The sequence below is a fragment of the Mesoplodon densirostris genome, chromosome 8 (genome assembly GCF_025265405.1).
Source record: "Mesoplodon densirostris isolate mMesDen1 chromosome 8, mMesDen1 primary haplotype, whole genome shotgun sequence".
NCBI lineage: Eukaryota > Metazoa > Chordata > Mammalia > Artiodactyla > Ziphiidae > Mesoplodon > Mesoplodon densirostris.
Window position 1 is genome coordinate 31468603 of NC_082668.1, and position 19214 is coordinate 31487816.

Genomic DNA, 19214 nt, shown 5'->3' on the forward strand with positions numbered 1-19214 from the left:
ATAGGTACTGAACCCAAGTGCACTCCCAAATAAACATCCTGCTTGTTCATTCCCATCTCAGCATCTGCTTTTGGGGGAGCCCAGCATGTGACGGATGCTCTTTCCCTGTGTCCTCTGCCCTGTGAGGTTGCTATTCAAGGGTGAACAGGACCCACACCTACCTACCTATTCATTCATCAAACCCTAAAACAAACCAGTGGTGGGTAAAAACCAAGATTTGACTTTTACTGACTGAATAAAGCTTTATTTTGATGCAAAATAAACAAGAAAAATTTATATATTCATATATAACAACATCCAAAATCTTTCTGTGGTAAAAATGGGATCATCCTAAAAAGTCTGTAAAGAATTCATTCTCCACCCCCTACGCCAAAATATGATTTCACATAATTTATCTTCAGAACTTATGAACAGACTTGGTATCATATAAGCACAGGAAAACAATAGAAAAAGTGACTGTATAAACAGCAGGTTTTGTTTTTATGTTCCAGTAGTAAATAGCACTGCAGTCAGCATGGATGGAGCATAACACTGTCTGAAAGAGTTGAGTCAGGAGACAGTCTTGGGGGTTAGTTCACTCTCCACTCTGGGCTTATAGTGAAGCCCACCTTTAAAAGTCAGGCTGTGTGAGATTCTATTATGATTTAAGGACATGAGGGAGAGTTTCCCTTAGAAGTTGTAGCTGCATATGAGATTCTAGGCTTATTTTAGATATCTAACTTTCATTTTCCTTTTTATCAGAAAGGTGACTTTGTAGCGATATCTTATGGAGACTCCTTTTTCTGGTCTCATTGTGGCATCATTTCCACTTAAGTCGGCGTGAACCGGGAGTGCAGAGAAATACTATCGCGGGCTGTTTCTGACTCCAACTCCCTCCTGCCTAATTGCGCTAAATCTGGACTTTCTGTTGCTCATGGACTCAAAGCAGTAGGCTGTCTACCCAATTTAGCACCAATTTGAAGGCCATTCATTGTGGATTTCAGAGTTTAATGCCAATGAAAATTTTAGAGACACATATTGCTGTCTGCACCAAACTCTCCAGATCTCTATATCCCTCTGAAATGCTAAGATGTTCCTCCAAAGAAAATGAACGCTGTGGTTACAGGTTAGGGAATGAACACTCCTTAAAGTGTTCATCACTGTGCACACCAGCCCTATGCATGGCAACTCCAAAAGTTGTCAGGTGGATTTCCTTCAGAAGATAGATTTCATTCAAGAAGTTCCTAAATCTTTGGAAGGAATAATGAATCATGTTTTAATTTTGTTACTGGTGGCAAAAATAAAGCTTCAGTGAAGTCTCAGATCTCGTTTCTCAGGAAACAGAGTTTCCTCCTCAGGGTGACAGTGGGTCTGTGGCTCTACCCATGCTCTTGATTATAAGGTCTTTGCTCTGTGCTGTACTATGAGGTCAACGCATATAGATCTAAAAATCTAAGAAGAAGGAGCGTCACTGTCATTTTTTCCCCCAATTTTGTTGTCAATCATGATTTAAGAGAATACTCTGACTTTGAGCTTGCCTTTCATCCCATGGTGTGATACCATAGGGAAGCAATATTATACCAAGAGTGATACTGCCACAGACCAGTGACACAATGGGTTAGTGAGGTGTCGTGTTTCGCTCCCTTGTAGAGGACTGAATTTGCCTGCATCTAAAATTTTTTGGTCGTCTGCTCCCTTTTATCTCTCTATTCCTGTAAAAAGGGACACAAACAGAGCTCCTTAAAATAACTAGTTACTTGAGGCCAATACATCCTTTCAAGGCCTGGATGACCTAGTGGTCAGGCGAGGAGCCTGGTGGGTGTATGTTGATGGGTTTGCAGCTCGCCAAGCTGGCCGTGCCACCTTTTCCTGGGGGTCTATTAGCATTCCAAGCTACAAGGAGACACCTGATTGAGTTTTTCCAAGGCCATAAATGAACCAGGAACTATTTCCTGCTACTGGGCACCTGTTGATTATAGCCTGGTCTTCTAAATGCTCTAAACAACCTGTTCTCCTGAATACTGGGAAAGAGTTCCATAACCTCTGGGTGGTGACAGTTGGAGGGCTGGTTCACAGGCATTTATAAAGCTTACATTCAAGCTGTTCTGAATTGTTGCTTGGCTTGATGAAGACTGTCGCACGCGTAATGCTCACTTCTTTTGGATAGGGTCTAATGGGGTGTGTGTTATACTTCAAGCAAGGAAAGAAAACTGCTGTAATCTTTTTTTTTCATCTGTTTTCATAGTACCTTCACATCCTTGGCTGCCCCTCAGGATTAGCAACTGTTTTATTACCTTTGTGTACAACACAAAACCATGCTTGGAGCAGCTTTCCCCGAACCTGAGTGCAGGAGATATGCTCACAAGGTGGCAACGTGGTGAAAATATAGGCATTCTTCCTACAAGGGCCACTCCTCCAACACACACAGAGCATCTCACCTTATACCACTGCCCCTTGTGGGACCTTGGCCTTAATCCAGAAGGAAGCTTCTGGCTTGGCTATGTCCAGTAGTCTACAGAAATTTGGTTCAATTATGGAACATCCTAAAGAGCTGATTTTTAATGCTTCAAAATACATCAGACTTCCCTCATCTTATCATTGTCTTCTTGAAGGTTTATGTAGCTTGAGGGGAAGGCAGCTCGCAGCATGTTGGCTGGGAAACCCTACAGCTCACCTGCACTCCAGCTGTAGGTGAGCAGGGCCCAATCCTCAACCTCTGTACAAATTGCGAACAATCTAAAGGTGCCTGGCATAAGAGAGATGATAGAGGGCAAAAAACAACTTGACAGTCTATTTTCAAGAGGGCCATAAGTAAATTGTAGTTTAGAAAATGATACCTCTTAAAGTTCAGTAAATAACACTAGTTAAATCTAAACCCAGCAGTTACATCATTCTTGGTAACAGAACTCTATTTTAAATTAAAATAAGACTAAACTGGGCTGGATAGATACTCTGTATATTCAATAATACTATAATTTATTAAATCCTAGCAGTCAGAGGTATCCCAATCTTGGCCAAAATATGTCTAAATTGAACTCAAGACTTTTTTGGGGAGGGAATGAAGAAGGAATGTAAAAAGGTTTAAAGTACTGCAAGAGTCACTGAACAATTCGAGTTGCTGCTCCCGTGCTTTGCTGTTTCTCAGTTTTCTCTTATGTTCTCATTCGGGTTAGGTTGTAGGTTTTAGAGGTTCTATGTTGAAATAAGTAGAATATAGCTGCAAAGCTCTAAAAAAAATGGCGATGGATTTTAGAGGGTGGGCTTTCAGCTTCTCGAAGCCATAAGACCTTCTTTTCCCAACTGGAGCCCTTGGCCTTGGTCTTGCCCTGACTTCTGTTAATGAAATAATATAGCAGATATAGAATGATTTAGTTTTATGCTCCTTCTCCCTTCCCTTCTGTTTTCTGGCTTTTTTCCTTTTTATTCCCTTCCTCATCAAACCTTCCAGAAAGCATTTTTATTTTCCATTCTCCATACTGGTAATCACACACTTTCATACACACACACACACACACACACACACACAGTCAGTCACCACCATCTACCACCTGCCAGTTATCATTCCCAAAGAGTACAGTCAGCCCCTCCCTGACGCCGGGTGCGTATGGCGCTGTTTGGCACTGGGTCTGGAATTGGCATCTCCAGAGCACTGCTTCCTGTGCATACCAACCAGTGGGCCCTCTTTTTCCCGAGTACATCTTAACTCTCAAGTGGGAGCCTTAAAATAGAGGCCCCACTTACAATAATTATAGGCAGGAGATTTGGGGATGCCTCGGAAACCAGATATCTCCATGCTGTCGTGCCTGGGACGTGGGAGGAAGGAAGGTGAGGACCACAGGAATGTCAGCCTCTTCACCTGGTTGCCTTGATGCTAGGCATATATTTCTTCTGGAAGCTCTGATTAGCTTTGTACATCCTCCCAGGACACCAATACTGCATTCACACCTTACTTTTACACTAAAAGCAAGGAAACGTGACATGCTTATACCAAGTGAGTGGAACTGAGAACCTGAGAAATTCTACAAATAAAGAAATGCAGCCTTCCTCTAGGTATAAAACATTTCAAGGAGATCACTCATCCTGTTTGCCGCTGTTGTTTTGTCAATGTGAAAACCACTCACTTAGGACACCCATATTGGCAACCACTCTTCACAGACTTAACAACTCTAATCAGGTGGCTGAAGCTTAGTCTCTGAATGGATGATGATCCCGGGCAGAGTCTGCCCTCCGTGATGCCAGTGCTATGGGGCATGTCTGTGCTCCAGGGAGGCCCCATGTTGTAGATCTCCATTGTTATCTGCCTGTTCAATTGTCACTCGCAGTGAACTGAACAATTCTAAAAGTATTTCAGGCAGTATTTTTTTGTATGGCCCCATCCTTCCTCTTCCTTCTGATTTCCCTCCCCAAACTCCTGTCCCCTTCTTTCTCTCTGATTAGCAGTCAAGTGTTGCAGCCTCAGTGAGAAAATCCTAATCTGTACCATGGAGAATTCTTAACAGGAAGAAGGCCTTAAGGTGTAGGAAGAACAAAGGTGATGTTGGATGTCTTCCTTTCTGGGCTGGGCTGAGCTTGGTGGCATTCAGCTACACGGCTGCAGTCATGGGGTTCTTCTGCCGGGGATCCTGCATTCGATAGGGGTACTGATCTGGGCTGCCCCCTCGGGGCACTGGTCTGCCCATTTCTGGGTAGGCTGGTACTCTGTGGTGCTGAGGAGGGGAAGGTGGGACATCTTGTCGGAAGGGTCCTTTGTGTTGGGGGGCTGGTGGGGGCGGATAGTACTGGGGATACCGGAGATCTGTGATCCTCAGATCTGGGGGTCGGGGGTAGCTCCCTTTGGGCGGATGCACAGGATGAGCCCCTGGGTAATACGGAAGCTCCCTTTCCTTGTAGAGCCCTCGAGGTGCTGCTGTCAGATAGTCTACAGGATCCGCTGGTCCTCCCCTGGAAAGAGAGCAGACACATATCAATGACTACGAAGCCAGCTGCCCAGATGATGGCCACATTCCTTAGCCTCCCATGTAGTCTGGCGTGGCCACAGACAGGATCTGGCCAGCGGGATGTGAACAGATGTGACGTGTGCCCTTAAAAGGAAGAAAGGGACACTCTTCTTCTCTTCCCTTCTTTCTGTTGGCCCCTGGGGTGGCCATATTAAAGGAGAAAGCCACATGCTGAGGAAGGCAGAGCAACAAGAAGGTAAGAGCCTGGCTCCTTGACCCCATGGAGCCAGCATGTCAGTCAGGACTGATTGTTGCCTGAGGGAGAAATATAATTCTACCTTGTTTATATGTTGGCCTTATTATAGTAACCAAGCTAGTTCCCTAAACAAGGCTGAGTTTGGCTCTATTAAAGATGGGATCATTTGCCCCCTCCCCTTTCCACCTCCCTGAAGCCTGACATAAACATGGTGGTAGAAATGCACACAGTAGGGCTTCCCTGGTGGCGCAGTGGTTGAGAGTCCGCCTGCCGATGCAGGGGACGCGGGTTCGTGCCCCGGTCCGGGAAGATCCCACATGCCGCGGAGCGGCTGGGCCCGTGAGCCATGGCCGCTGAGCCTGCGTGTCCCCGGAGCCTGTGCTTTGCAACGGGAGAGGTCAAAACAGTGAGAGGCCCGTGTACCGCAAAAAAAAAAAAAAAAAAAAAATGCACACATTATTTGGAGTCATAAATTTCCCAGGGATTGCATTCACTTCTCTCCTAGGTCTGTGGGGGTGCTCTTTACATGAGTCACAGTCTTGGTCTAACTCTGGTTGGCTTCTGTTACATCCCTGTGTGGATTAGTATGCCCTCCTCTTTCTACAGTTCCTAGAGAAAGTCCCAACCTAGAGCTTGGACTTACCCACCCAAAACTTTGATATAAAGCACTTCTACTGCAAAGTCAATAAGTACCACCCAGCCAGTAGCAGATTAGGAAAAGACAAACCAGCTGTAAGTTGTACTGTGTAATGAGTAGGCACACAGAAAGGTAAAGGGCAAGAATAAACACTAACAGAAAGCGACCCTGTCTGGATCTCTCTACTAAGACAACAAGCATCTTCTGATCCATTTGTCATAACAGAAGCAATAGGTCTCTAAACAGTGTACAGATGAGTGCATCTTATCTAGCCTGGGGTTAAACAGATGAGTTCTGTTTGAAGCTCTTAAAATCCCATAAACCTTCTGTGCACATATTCACTACTACCGTGCCCAGATCCTTCCCACCTTCTACCATTCCTCTTTTTATTATTCCTTTTTAAAGGAAAACAGCAACAATAATAATTAATGAAAAGCTCTCCAATGTCAGAGTACAACCTGGTAGAACACTTGAAAGAAATGGCAGGGCTATAAGAATACGGTGCCTGTGGTTAATCAAGCACTGTCAGTGAGGGTCACAATCACCCTGTAATCTGCAGAGTCTGATGTGAAAACAGCTCTGTAAGTAAGTTCCCCAAATCATGATTATTTGACAAGCTCCAAGCTTGGGTCCATGTGGAAAGCAGCATGTGAACACATTCATAGGGGTGAATAATAGAATTCTCTCTCTACTTTTTTATGTCTTAATTTGGCTATGTATAATAATGAAAGATAGATCCTTGAGCCTGGGTTAATTTAGTTAGAGTTTTCAGATAAAAAAATTAAATTGTTTGCGTACAAGTTATTATAGCATCAACTGCTATTATTCAGTGCAGTTTGCTTTGCTCTATTTTAAATTGCCCATGACAAATAGAGTACAAATGTGTAATCTGTCACTCCAGCACTGGGAAATAAAGGATGGGGATTTCATGTTCCCTTTCCTTTAGAATGTTATTTTTTATTTAGAAAACTTCCAGCATTCATTATATCTTTTATCGTATAATATTTTAAGCTTCCCCCCTCTCCCACCGTGCTCATTTCTATTTCCTTTTGGTTCACGTTAAAGATTTTCAAAACACTTAAAAAAATCCTTAACGTGTGTTTTCTCTCAAAATCTACTGATGATACTTCTCTGCGTGAAGTGAAACATGTGGTTTTTCTGCACTCATTTTAAGCCCTTGGGATAAATCACTGACATTTGCAACACACAAACATTATCTGCCTTAAAATGAACATACAACCAACACTCCCTCTGGACCCTCTTAGCATGAATGTTTCCTGTTTAAAATGGAAAGAGAGAAAGGAGGAATTCCAGGCCTTAGACTTTCAGGGTCCTGTTCTCTCCCTGGAGATTTCTCTCTTTTAAAACAGAATATTATAAAAGACAGGCAGGCCTTGGTTTTTTCGTGGAGAGACTAGCCAGATCAAGCAGTGACAGGGCAGAAGCCACCCTGATGGCCACAGCCACTGTGCAGGCTGCGTGCACATGGGGATGGTCAAGTCTCTTCTCCCATGCCTCCCCCTACTAGTCGGCCACCTCACATGGCCAGGAGAAGAGGGGGAACTCAAGATAGTTTTGTGGACCCACACTGCTTCCTCTGAGGGGAAGTTTTATGTCTGGGAGTTTGCTTACATGTGGCAGAAACCAAGTGAGGCACCTGTTCTTTGTCAAGAAATGAAATCATGGAAACTGTCTTTTTCTGTAGAACTCATCAAAACAGTTATCATTTCTAATTTTTCAGAGAGAAGAAAAACAATGAGCTGGCCTATAAAAACACTCTTTAAGGTTCAAAGAGTGCTAGAAGAATTTTTCTTTCTTTAGTGAGGGGGAGGGAGTTGCTATTGTTTATAATAACTTTTTGCTCAAAATTGAGCATTGACTTTTACCAGAACTAAGTGCTTGTGAATAATGTGTGCACACGCACACACACATATTTAAAAGAACAATTTTTAGGGAGGTTGAGACAAGATGGAAGAGTAGAAGGACGTGAGATCACCTCATCTTATGAAAACACCAAAATCACAACTAACTGCTGAAAAACCATCAACAAAAAAATGCTGGAACCTACCAAAAACCATATCCTATATCCAAAGACAAAGAAGACACAACAAGATGGTAGGAGGGGCATAACTGCAATAAAATCAAATCCCATACCCGCCAGGTGGGCGACCCACAAACTGGAAAATAAGTATATTGCAGAAGTTCTCCCACAGGAGTGAAAGTTCTGAGCCCCACATCAGGCTCCCCAGCCTGTGGGTCTGGCAATGGGAGGAGGAGCCCCCAAGGATCTGGCTTTGAAGGCCATCAGGGTTTGATCACAGGAATTCCATAGGACTAGGGGAAACAGAAACCCCACTCTTGGAGGGCAGACACAAGCTCTCGTGTGCACCAGGTCACAGGGAGAAAAAGCAGTGACATCATAAGAGCCTGGGCCAGACCTATCTGCTGGTATTGGAGGGTCTCCTGCAGAGGTAGGGTCAGCTGTGGCTCACTCTGGGGACAAACACACTAAAGCTGTAGTCCTGGGGAGTACTCATTGGTATGAGCTGGCCTGGAGGCCACCATTTTCCCATCAAGACCTGGCCCCACCTAACAGCCTGTAGGCTCTAGTGCAGGGACACCTCAGGCCAAACAACCAAAAGGGTGGGAACACAGCCCCACATATCAACAGACAGGCTGCTTAAAGTCTTCCTGAGCACACAGCTGCCTGCTAAACACACCTCTTGACAAGGCCCTGTCCACCAGAGGGACAAGACCCAGCTCCACCCACCAGTGGGGCAGGTACCGGTTCCTCACACCAGGAAGCCTGCACCAGCCCCTGGACCAACTTCATCCACCAGGGGGCAGACAGCAGAAGCAAGGAGAACTACAACCCTGCAGCCTGTGGAACAGAAATCGCAATTGCAGAAAGTTAGACAAAGTGAGATGGCAGAGGAATATGTCCCAGATGAAGGTACAAGATAAAACCCCAGTAGAACAACTACATGAAGTGGAGATAGGCAACCTACACGAAAAACAATTCAGAGTAATGACAGTAAACATGATCCAAGACCTAGGAAAAAGAATGGAGGCACAGATCAAGAAGATACAAGAAATGTTTAACAAAGACCTAGAAGAACTAAAGAACAGAGATGAACAATACAATAACTGAAAAGAAAAATCCACTAGAAGGAATCAATAGCAGAATAACTGAGGCAGAAGAACAGATAAGTTACCTGGAAGACAGAATGGTGGAAATCAGTGCTACAGGACAGAATAAGGAAAAAAGAATGAAAAGAAATGAGGAAAGTCTAAGAGACCTCTGGGCCAACATTAAATGCACTAACATTTGCATTCTAGGGGTCCCAGAAGGAGAAGAGAGAGAGAAAGGACATGAGAAAATATTTGAAGAGATAATAGCTGAAAACTTCCTTAACATGGGAAAGGAAACAGTCACCCAAGTCCAGGAAGCACAGAGAGTCCCAGGCAGAATAAACCCAAGGAAGAACATGCTGTGACACAAAGTAATAAAATTGACAAAAATTAAAAACAAAGAAAAATTAAAAGCAACAAGGGAAAAGCAAAAAATAACATACAAGGGAATTCCCATAAGGCTATCAGCTGACTTTTTAGCAGAAACTCTGCAGGCCAGAAGGGAGTGGCCTGATACATTTAAGGTGATGAAAGGGAAGAACCTACAACCAAGAATGTTCTACCCAGCAAAGCTCTCATTCAGATTTGATGGAGAAATCAAAAACTTCACAGACAAGCAAAAGCTAAGAGAATGCAGCACCACCAGACCAGCTTTGCAACAAATGCTAAAGGAACTTCTCTAGGCAGAAAAGAAAAGGCCACAACTAGAAACAAGAAAATTACAAATGGAAAAGCTCACCAGGAAAAGCAAACACACAGTAAAGGTAGAGGATATTGAAAATGCAGGGACTTCCCTGGTGGCGCAGTGGTTAAGAATCTGCCTGCCAATGCAGGGGACACGGGTTTGATCCCTCATCTCAGAAGATCCCACATGCCTGGAGCAACTAAGCCTGTGTGCCACAACTACTGAGCCTGCGCTCTAGAGCCTGCGAGCCACAACTACTGAGCCCACACGCCACAACTACTGAAGCTCATGCACCTAGAGCCCATGCTCCACAACAGGAGAAGCCACTGTAATGAGTAGCCTGTGCACCTCAACAAAGAGTAGCCCCTACTCACAGCAACTAGAGAAAAGCCCGGGTGCAGGAGTGAAGACCCAATGCAGCCAAAAAAGAAAAAAGCAAAAAAACCACAATCATTTGATATTAAAAGACCAACAACTTAAAAAACAATCTTGTTTATATACAGACTGCTATATCAAAACCTCATGGTAACTGCAAACCAAAAATCTACAATAGAAACACACACACAAAAGAAATAGGAATCAAAACACAACACTAAAGTTAGTCATCAGGTCACAAGAGAAGAGAACAAAAGAGGAAGAGAAGAAAAAAGACCTACAAAAACAAATACTAAACAATTAACAAAATGTCAATAAGAACATACATATCAATAATTACCTTAAATGTAAATGGATTAAATGCTCTAACCAAAAGACACAGACTGGCTGAATGGATACAAAAACAAGACCCATATATATGCTGTTTACAAGAGACCCACTTCAGATCTAGGGACATATACAGACTGAAAGTGAGGGGATGGAAAAAGGTATTCCATGCAAATGGAAATCAAAAGAAAGCTGGAGGCAATACTCATATCAGACAAAATAGACTTTAAAATAAAAACTGTTACAAGAGACAAAAAGGACACCACATAATGATCAAGGGATCAATCCAAGAAGAAGATGTAACAAATATAAATATGTATGTACCCAATATAGGAGCACCTCAATATATAAGGTAAATGCCAACAGCCATAAAAGGAGAAATTGACAGTAACACAATAATAGTGAGGGACTTTAACACCCTACTTTCATCAATGGACAGATCATCCAGACAGAAAATCAATAAGGAAACACAGGCCTTAAATGACACATTGGACCAGATAGGCTTAATTGATATTTATAGAGCATTCCATCTGAAAGCAGCAGAATACACATTCTTTTCAAGTGCACATGGAACATCTGCCAGGGTAGATCACATGCTGGGCCACAGAGCAAGCCTTGGTAAACTTCAGAAAATTGGAATCATATCAAGCATCTTTTCTGACCACAACACTATGAGAGTAGAAATCAACTACAAGAAAAAAGACTGTAAAAAACACAAACATGTGGAGGTTAAACAATATGCTACTAACCTACCAATGGATCACTAAAGAAATTAAAGAGGAAATAAAAAAATACCTAGAGACATGAAAATACGACTATCCAAAACCTATGGCATGCAGCAAAAGCAGTTCTAAGAGGGAAGATTATAGCAATAGAGTCTTACCTCAGGAGACAAGAAAAATCCCAAATGAAGAACATAACCTTACACCTAAAGCAATTAGAGAAAGAAGAACAAACAAAACACAAAGTTAGCAGAAAGAAAAATATCATAGAGATCAGAGCAGAAATAAATGAAACAGAGACAAAGAAAGCAGTAGCAAAGATCAATGAAACTAAAAGCTGGGTCTTTGAAAAGATAAACAAAATTGATAAAACTTTAGCCAGACGCATCAAGAAAAAAAGGGCTCAAATTGGTAAACTTAGAAATAAAAAAGTTACAATGGACACCACTGAAATACAAAGAATCGTAAGAGACTACTACAAGCAACTAGATGGCAATAAACTGGACAACCTAGGAGACATGGACAAATTCTTAGAAAGGTACAACCTTCCAAGACTGAACCAGGAAAAAACAGAAAATATGAACAGACCAACCACAAGTAATGAAATTGAAAATGTGATTAAAAAAACTCCCAATGAACAAAAGTCCAGAACCAGATGGCTTCACAGGTGAATTCTATCAAACATTTAGAGAAGAGTTAACACATAGCCTTCTGAAACTATTCCAGAAAATTACAGAGGAATGAATACTCTCAAACTCATTCTATGAGTCTACCATCACCCTGATATCAAAACAAGACAAAGCTACCACACACACACACACAAATTTACAGGCCAATATCACTGATGAACATAGATGCAAAAATCCTCAACAAAGTACTAGCAAACCGAATCCAACAATACATTAAAATGATCACACACCATGATCAAGTGGGATTTATCCCAGAGTTGCAAGGATCTTTCAGTATCCACAAATCAATCAGTGTGATACACCATATTAACAAATTGAAGAATAAACCCATATGATCATCTCAGTATATGCAGAAAAATCTTTTGAGAAAATTCAACAGCGATTTATGATGAAAACTCTCCAGAAAGTGGCACACACCTCAACATAATAAAGGCCATATATGACAAACCTATAGCTAACATCATCCTCAATGGTGAAAAGCTGAAAGCATTCCATTTAAGATCAGGAACAAGACAAGGATGTCCACTTTTGCCACTTTTATTCAACATAGTTTTGGAAGTCCTAGCCATAGCAATCAGAGAAGAAAAAGAAATAAAAGGAATCCAAATTGGAAAAGAAGTAAAACTGTCACTGTTTGCAGGTGACAAGATACTATACATAGAAAATCCTAAAGTTGGTACCAGAAAACTGCTAGAGTTCATAAACAAATTCAGTAAAGTTGCAGGATACAAAATTAATACACAGAAATCTGTTGCATTCCTATACATTAACAACAAAAGATCAGAAAGAGAAATTAAAGAAAAAACCCCACTTACCGTCACATCAAAAAGAATAAAATACCTAGGAATAAACCTACCTAAGGAGGCAAAAGACCTGTACTCTGAAAACTATAAGATGCTGATGAAAGATATCAAACATGACATGATCAGATGCAAAGCTATACCATGTTCTTGGATTGGAAAAATCAATATTATCAGAATGACTATACTACCCAAAGCAATCTACAGATTCAATACAATCCCTATCAAATTACCAATGGCATTTTTCACAGAAGTAGAACAAAAAATTTTACAATATGTGTGGAAACACAAAAGACCCCATATAGCCAAAGCAATCGTGAGAAAGAAAAATGGGGCTGGGGGAAGCAGGCTCCCTGACTTCAGACTATATTACAAGGCAACAGTAATCAAAACAGTATGGTACTGGCACAAAAACAGAAATATACATCAACAGAACAGGATAGAAAGCCCAGAGATAAACCCACGCACCTATGGTCAACTAATCTATGACAAAGGAGGCAAGGATATACAATGGAGAAAAGACAGTCTCTTCAATAAGTGGTGCTGGGAAAACTGGACAGCTACATGTAAAAGAATGAAATTAGAACACTCCCTAACACCATACACAAAAATAAACTCAAAATGGATTAGAGACCTAAATGTAAGACCGGACACTATCAAACTCTTAGAGGAAAACATAGGAAGAACACTCTTTGTCATAAATCACAGCAAGATCTTCTTTGATCCACCTCCTAGAGTAATGGAAATAAAAACAAAAAGAAACAAATGGGACCTAATGAAACTTAAAAGCTTTTGCGAAGCAAAGGAAACTACAAACAAGACAAAAAGACAACCCTCAGAATGGGAGAAAATATTTGCAAACAAATCAACAGACAAAGGATTAATCTCCAAAATATGTGAACAGCTCATGCAGCTCAATATTAAAAAAAACAACCCAATCAAAAAATGGGCAGAACACCTAAATAGACATTTCTCCAAGGAAGACATACAGATGGCCAAGAGACTCAAGTAAAGCTGCTCAACATTGCTAATTATTAGAGAAATGCAAGTCAAAACTACAGTGAGATATCCCTTCACACCAGTCAGAATGGCCATCATCAAAAAGTCTAGAGACAATAAATGCTAGAGAGGGTGTGGTGTAAAGGGAACCCTCCTACACTGTTGGTGGGAATGTAAATTGGTACAGCCACTATGCAGAACAGTACAGAGGTTCCTTCAAATCTAAAAGCTACCATATGATCCAGCAGTTCCACTCCTAGGCATATATGTGGAAAAAACCATGGTGCAAAAGGATACATGTACTCCAGTGTTCATTGCAGCGCTGTTTACAATAGCCAAGACATAGAAGCAACCTAAATGTCCATTGACAGAGGAACAGATAAAGAAGATGTGGTACATATATGTAACAGAATATTACTCAGCCATTAAGAAGAATGAAATAATGCCACTTGCCGCAACATGGATGGACCTAGAGATTGTCGTATTGAGTGAAGTCAGAGAAAGACAGATATCATATGATATCACTTATATGCAGAATCTTAAAAAAATGATACAAATGAATTTATTTACAAAACAGAAACAGACTCACAGACTTAGAAAACAAACTTACGGTTACCAAAGGGGGAAGATCGGGGGAGGGATAAATTGGGAGTTTGGGATTGACATATACACACTATTGTATTTAAAATAGATAACCAACAAGGACCTACTGTATAACACAATGAACTCTGCTCAATATTCTGTAATAATCTAAATGGGAAAAGAATTTGAAAAAGAATATATACATGCATATGTATAACTGAATCATCACTTTGCTGTACACCTGAAACTGACACAACATTGTTAATCAACTATACTCCAATATAAAATTTAAAAAAAGGTTAAAACAAAAGAACAAGTTTTAAGCAAGGAAAACAAAAAAGCCCAGCTCATTAACTATGGAATTTGATAGGATAAAGCAAATGGAATAGGGAGCTGATATTTTATCTTTGTTAATCTTGAGTTTCTGGGACTTCCCTGGTGGTCCAGTGCTTAAAGAATCCACCTTCCAATGAAGGGGACGCAGGTTCGATCCCTGGTCAGGGAACTAATATCCCACATGCCATGGGGCAACTAAGCCTGCGCACTGCAACTACTGAGCCTGTGCTCTCTGGAGCCCGTGCCCCACAACTAGAGAGAAGCCCACATGATGCAATGAAGAGCCTGTGTGCTGCAACAAAAAGATCCTGCATGCTGCATGCCACAACTAAGATCCTGCATGCCACAACTAAGACCCAATGCAGCCAAATAAATAAGTAAATATTAAAAAAAAATCTTGAGTTTACCTTTTCATAGTATCTTTATTGGGTGAAATTTAGTATTTGTAGGAAAGCACAAAACCCAACCCATTCTGGGGCCTAAGAAATGCTTATCACAGTGAGCAATGCTGCATGTTTTGAGCCAACCCTGAGAAATCCAGGGGTAGTCTTCTTTGAAGATTCTGATGAAAACAGGGATCCAAATAACAAATGTATCAGCACTTTAAGACCCCTCATTTTTCATGTGACTCCATAATTTTTATTTGTGTGTCATTATTTTTCTTAAAAAAAACCCTTTTAATTCAAAATCTCACCCAGGAACCATATTTACTTAAGAAGCACAAGCCTATATTTCCTTTCTTTATAATATGACTCTTTGTGAAAGCTGTCATGAAAATATTGATATTTCAAAAATTTCACTTATTTCTTTCCCACACTTTTTTACTATTTTTTCTTTTCCTATTTTATTTTTGATTAGGGTCATTTCTGGAGGCCCAAAGGATTCAGATTTTGATTGGAAAATTTGTCGGAACTATCTCATACAGTTTCCAGTCACATAGATGCATGCAATAACGAAGGTTAACCTTTCAGGCTAAGACCTGGCCCCACCCAACAGCCTGTAAGCACCAGTGCTGGGATGTCTCAGGCCAAACAACTAACTGGGTGGGGACAGAGGCCCACCCATCAGCAGACAGGCTGCCTAACGACTTCCTGAGCCCACAGTCTCCTCTAGACATGGCCCTAAACATGGTATTGACATGTGAAGAAGCAATAAAGATCACTTCCTTTACATGAGATTTTCCTCTTTTTGCCATCTCAGTATGTCACTATTTTTTTTTCTTTTTCTTTTTTTTTTTTTTTTTTTTTTTTGCTGTACACGGGCCTCTCACTGTTGTGGCCTCTCCCGTTGCGGAGCACAGGCTCCGGACGCGCAGGCTCAGCAGCCATGGCTCACAGGACCAGCCACTCCGCGGCATGTGGGATCTTCCCGAACCGGGGCATGAACCTGTGTCCCCTGCATCGGCAGGCGGACTCTCAACCACTGCGCCACCAGGGAAGCCCCATGTCACTATTTTTAATCAAACAAAAAGAGGCTGTAAATCAGAGGTTGAGTGGGTCAGACGGGCAGCTCTTGGGTACCAACAGTCTTCATTTTATGGAAGGAAGGAAGGAATGCTTCTACATTTGCTAAGATAATCCTTTTGGGGAAAGGGATCAGTATTAGAAGGACCGAGTCACGGGCAAAATTTTTAGCTAGGAATGAGGTGGCTATACTTACTGTAATAGATGAAGGGGCCTGAGCCCCTGGAATAGATGAAGAGGCACAAGTAACTTTGAATCCTCTCACCTCCCCCTGCATCTCCATCCCCCCGACAATTGCAAGAAAATCTCTTTCCTCTGAACTCACCACAGTGGTTCATTCTCACCTCATCTGCCTGTCTCCCTGCCTCAAGCTGGTTATATAACTGTGCTGGAGCACCATCATCTTGAAGGAAGGAACTGGGTCTCATGTGTCTAGTGATCTCCCTCAGAGCTTACCACAGGGCTCTGCACGTCAAAGTTGCTCCATAAATGTATACTGAATTTGTTCAAGAGAGTTTAAAGAGAAAACCCACAAACATACATGGTACCCATAGAGGGTCAGATATATGCAGAAGCTGGAACTATTAGTAGGTGGGTAGAGAAATGAAAGGAGAAAGTGGGTTCTCATTGAGAAGCAGAGATTGACAACGGTTGAGATAAGAGTGGACTCTAATTTGTAAAGAAGAAGGGAGGGATGGTGGGCTGAAAAAAAGGGTTGGACTCTGCCCAACATAGAATGGTTGTAAACTTTATCGGGTATGAGTTATTATAGTTGTCTTGTTTGCCAAGAACAAAAGTAGACTGTCTTATCTCTGCTGTCTTGCATAGTACTTGAATCATAGTAGGTGCTTAATGAATCTTGGACTCGAATTTAATTGCCTTGACTTATTAGTGAGGTCAACATGACTAACTGGGTCAGGTTAAGTGTATTTACTCAAGAATTAGTTAAGGGAGAGTGCACAACATGGTGGAGTAGAAAGACCCTGACCTCACCTCCTCTCACGAGCACATGAAAATCACAACTTTCTGCAGAACAATCATCGATGAAAAAGATTGCAACTTACCAGAAAAGATCTTCTACAACTAAAAACATAAAGAAGGAACCACAATGAGATGGGTAGGAGGGGTGGACTCGTGATTTAATCAAGTCTCATACCCACCAGGTGCGAGACCCACAAACTGGAGAATAATTATTCAATATATTGCAGAGTTTCTCCTATAGGAGTGAGTGTTCTGAGCCCCACGTTGTGTTCCCCAGCCCAGGGATCTGGCACCAGGAAGATAAGCCCCCCAGAGCATTTGGCTTTGAAGGTCAGTGGGGTTTAATTGCAGGAGCACCACAGGAGTGGGGAAAACAGAGACTTCAATCTTAAAGGTACACACAAAATCTCACATGTACTGGGACCCAGGACAAAAGCAGTAATTTGATAGGAGCCTGGGCCAGACCTACCTGCTGTCTCGGAGTGTCTCCTGGAGAGATGGGGGTGGGGGTAGCAGCTGCAGCTCACGCTGGGGACATAAACACTGGTGGTAGATATATTGGTAACATTCAGTGGTGTGAACACTCCTGGCAGCTGCCATCTTGGCTCATTAGTGCCAAGATCTGGCCCCACCACACAGCCTCAGGCTAGACAACTAACTGGGTAGGGACACAGTATCTCCCATTGGCAGACAGGCTGACTAAAGACTCCCTGAGCCCACAGCCACCTCTAGACATGCCTCTAGACATGGCCCTGCCCACCAGAGTGCCAAGACCCAACTCCACCCGCTAGTGGGCAGGCACAGGCCCTTCCACCAGGAAGCCTGCACAAGCCTCTAGACCAGCCTCACCCACAAGGGGGCAGACAACAGAAGCAAGAAAACTATGATCCCACAGCCAGTCGACTGAGTCGGCCAGAACCTACCCTCAGACCAGCTGGGCCCTGGCCCTGCCCACTAGCAGACCAGTGTCACCTTCAAGACACCCCGGATCCCATATCCAACTGTCAGGAAGTGTGTGCCCCCCGCCCCCCAAGAGCAATCTGACACCAGCTCTGGGATCCCTGGGCCCTGCGGCCAGACTCCAGGAACCAGCTCTGCCTGCCAGTAGTCCGGCACTAACCCCAGGACCTGGCTTCACCCTCCAGTGGGGGGCAACAGCCCCAGAGTCTTCGGGACCCTGACTCCACCCACCAGTGAGCCAGCACTAGCCCTGGGGCCCGCTAGGGTTCTACAACCAGCCTCCTCATGATCAGGCCCCACTAAACAGCAGCCAGCAGCATCCACACAGGGCAGGGCCTGGCAGCCAACCAGACTAGGGGCCAACCAAGTCTACCAGACCACTCACATAGCCCACTACAACAGAAGGACCCACGCAGCCCTCTTAGGGGAAACCCCTAGAGCGCATAGCTTGGGTGATGAGAGGGGAGTGCACTGCTAGGATGCATAGGACATCTCCTACAGAAGGCCACTTCTCCAAGGTTGAGAAACATAACTAACCTACTACATACATAAAAATACAAATAGCAACTTAGGCAAAATGAGGCATCAGAGGAACATATTCCAGATGAAGCAACAAGATAAAATCCCAAGAGAACTAAGTGAAGTGGAGATAGGCAATCTACCTGAGAAAGAGTTCAGACTAATGATCGTAAAGATGATCAAAGAACTCTGGAGGAGAATGGATGCACAGAGCAAGAAGTTAGAAGTTTTTAACAAAGAGTTAGAAAATATATATAACCCAAGATGAAGAATATAATAACTGAAATGAAAAATACACTAGATGGAATCCACAGTAGACTAAATGATACAGAGGAATGGATCGGTGAGCTGGAAGACAGAGTAGTAGAAATCATGCCACAGAACAGAAAAAGAAAAAAAAAAAGAATGGAAAGAAATGAGAACAGTTTAAGAGACCTCTGGGACAACATCAAGTGCGCTAATATTTGCATTATAGGGATCCCAGAAGGAGAAGAGAGAGAGAGAGAAAGGGTCTGAGAAAATATTTGAAGATATAGTAGCTGAAAACTTCCCTAACCTGGGGAAGGAAACAGTCACCCAAGTCCAGGAAGCAGAGAGTCCCATACAGAATTAATCCAAAGAGGAACACACCAAGATATGTTATAATTTTAAAATGACAAAAATTAAAGATAAAGAGAATATTAAAAGCAACAAGGGAAATGCAACAAGTAACATACAAGGGAGCTCCCAAAAGGCTATCAGCTGCTTTTTCAGCAGAAACTCTGCAGGCCAGAAGGGAGTGGCATGATATATTTAAAGTAATGAAAGGGAAAACCCTACAACCAAGCATACTCTC

At 42.5% G+C, this 19214-nt stretch overlaps 1 protein-coding gene across 1 annotated transcript in view; it reads right to left on the bottom strand.

Moving 5' to 3' along the window:
- Positions 1-327: 327 nt before the first annotated feature.
- The window catches only part of PARD3B (par-3 family cell polarity regulator beta), a 1067283-nt gene continuing 1048396 nt past the window's right edge, over positions 328-19214 (bottom strand). The window contains exon 23 of the mRNA XM_060106399.1: positions 328-4920. Coding sequence (XP_059962382.1) covers positions 4563-4920 — 358 coding nt within the window. The 3' untranslated portion in view covers positions 328-4562. The remainder of the gene's footprint in view (positions 4921-19214) is intronic.